The sequence below is a fragment of the Cynoglossus semilaevis genome, chromosome 8, assembly GCF_000523025.1.
Source record: "Cynoglossus semilaevis isolate Cse_v1.0 chromosome 8, Cse_v1.0, whole genome shotgun sequence".
Classification (NCBI taxonomy): domain Eukaryota; kingdom Metazoa; phylum Chordata; class Actinopteri; order Pleuronectiformes; family Cynoglossidae; genus Cynoglossus; species Cynoglossus semilaevis.
Window position 1 is genome coordinate 10066877 of NC_024314.1, and position 2271 is coordinate 10069147.

The 2271-nt window shown below is 43.1% G+C and overlaps 1 protein-coding gene across 1 annotated transcript in view; it reads left to right on the forward strand.

The window, feature by feature from the left end:
- The window catches only part of cog7 (component of oligomeric golgi complex 7), a 13443-nt gene that overhangs the window by 9419 nt on the left and 1753 nt on the right, over positions 1 to 2271 (forward strand). Inside the window, exons 14-15 of the mRNA XM_008314629.3 lie at positions 373 to 456; positions 563 to 677. Coding sequence (XP_008312851.1) covers positions 373 to 456; positions 563 to 677 — 199 coding nt within the window. The remainder of the gene's footprint in view (positions 1 to 372; positions 457 to 562; positions 678 to 2271) is intronic.

Sequence of the window (2271 nt, forward strand, 5' to 3'; positions counted from 1 at the left end):
TCAGTGGTCCATAAAGACGTGGATGACAGAGTCTGGTGTGGATGAACTCGACTGGCCTGCACAGAGTCCTGACCTGAACCCCATAGAACACCTTTGGGATGAATTAGAGCGGAGACTGAGAGCCAGGCCTTCTTGACCAACATCAGTGTGTGACCTCACCAAATTCCTATAAACACTCTCCTCAACCTTGTGGACAGTCTTCACCAGAATAGTTGAAGCTGTAATAGCTGCAAAAGGGGGACCGACATCATATTGAACTCTGGGTTAGGAATGGGATGGCACTTCAGTTCATAGTAGGAGTCAAGGCAGGTGAGCCAATACTTTTGGTCATATAGTGTATTTTTAAGTATCCTTTTTTTTTTTTGTAATCAGAATCAAGAGGTGCCTAGACTTGGAGAGAACTACACAGAGGACCTGCCAACGTTCAGCCTGTCTCCTCAGGAATACATTGCAAATGTCAGTTAGGTTTGATGAAAATAAAGTAATGAAAAACCAAACGAGGCAATAGAGGGCTACCAGATCGTCTTTAACAATCTGCTTTGATATTTTGTTTTTCTTCCAGATAGGGCAGTTTCTGATGTCTCTGCCTTTGCACCTGGAGCCATTCGTGACCCAGGAGGACCAGGCGTTAGAAATGGCGTTACATGCTGGGAAGCTCCCTTTCCCTCCGGAACAAGGTAGTAAATAAAATTATTTAGCATATTTTTCGGACCATAAGGCGCACCGCATTATAAGGCGCGCTATCAATGAACGGGAATATTTTCATACATAAGGCGCACCGGGTTATAAGGCGCATTAAGCGAAAAACAAAACAGTCAGCGAAACAATTAAGCGGAACAATCTAACATGTTCGGATCCTTCTTGTCAATATCCGAGTCAGTCTCGTTGCTGTTAATTAGTTGTTCAGTCATGATTCGACATTTGAGACTGACACCTTAGCCCAGACATGTGAGACTGACACCTTAGCCCAGTCATCCACGATCCATTGGCAGATAGTGGCGTAATTCGCCCGGCGTTGCCTCTCTGTCTTGGTGAGTTCGCTTGTGTGTTCGCCTTCTGTCAGCTCGCAATTTAACTTTGAACTGCCCTGTTAACACCAATATTTAGCAGTTGGAATTCATTGGTTAATTCACTCGGAATGATGGCAAGCCCTGAATGAATTTGCTTCACTTGGGTTTTGACCGTATCGGTCAGCATGGATCAATAGGGACGGAGATTTGTGGAAAAGGGTAGTGACCCAAGTTGGACACAGGAGGACGCTGTTGTTGTTCGCCCCTCCAGAGTCAGGCGGTTGTCATTATTTTTGTTCTGGATGGTCACCGTATTGTTGTTTTGACGCTGTTCCGTGCAGATGTTGTTTTGCAGAGAGAGTGTGTGTTTTGCCTGTAAAAGGAGAAATAAAATATAAAAAAAAAAATCGTCCTGCATCGCACCATACATCGACAATTATAAAACACAACGCAGAGTCTCCGGGTGTTTGGAGGCACGACGCGACATTCAATTTTTGAGAAAATTATAGACTTTTAAGTGCGCCTTATAGTCCGGAAAATACTGTAATTATTTTCTTTTTCACCATATTATATGTAAGCAAGTTGTCATTTACTTCAATTAATATATATACATATACAGTGGAACATCAAGATACCAGCGTCCCAACATAACAGTACTCCGAGATATGAGCAAATTTTTGCTTTGAGATATGCGTAAAGATATAATAGATATAAAGCACTCGGAGCAGCCCACGCCGCCTCACTCGTTCACTTCGCGTGTTCATCGACTTCCATACGCATCTCCCGAGAGTCTTCTGTACTGTTTGCGTTATCTACGTGATTTAGAAGTACACGTACACTACTTTTTTTTTTTTTTTAGCTTTTTTAGATTTACATTCTTTCTTTAGCGGGCACCACACTCATATTTATCAACAATTTCATGCTTTATTTCATCATGGTCATCATGTGTTTCTTCTTCTCACCACCATCCTTACCACTCACTTTCTTAGGACTCATCACTATTATGAAGAATAATGCACAAAATAGAGAGAAAATCGCGTGCGCTCAGCCGCCTAGCGTCGGTGTCTATCAAGTGTCCTCATATCTCGAAATACTCGTATCTCGAGGTTCTGGTTCGACCAGGGCCCATCGACGTCTCTACACTGATGAACTCCGACTTCCTCCCTCTGTAACAGCACAATCGCCTCATCGGAAAAAAGAAGAAAAACTCGGAGTCACCAAGAAAAAGTCTGGAACGTTCCGCAGCATTTGTCTCGTCTGT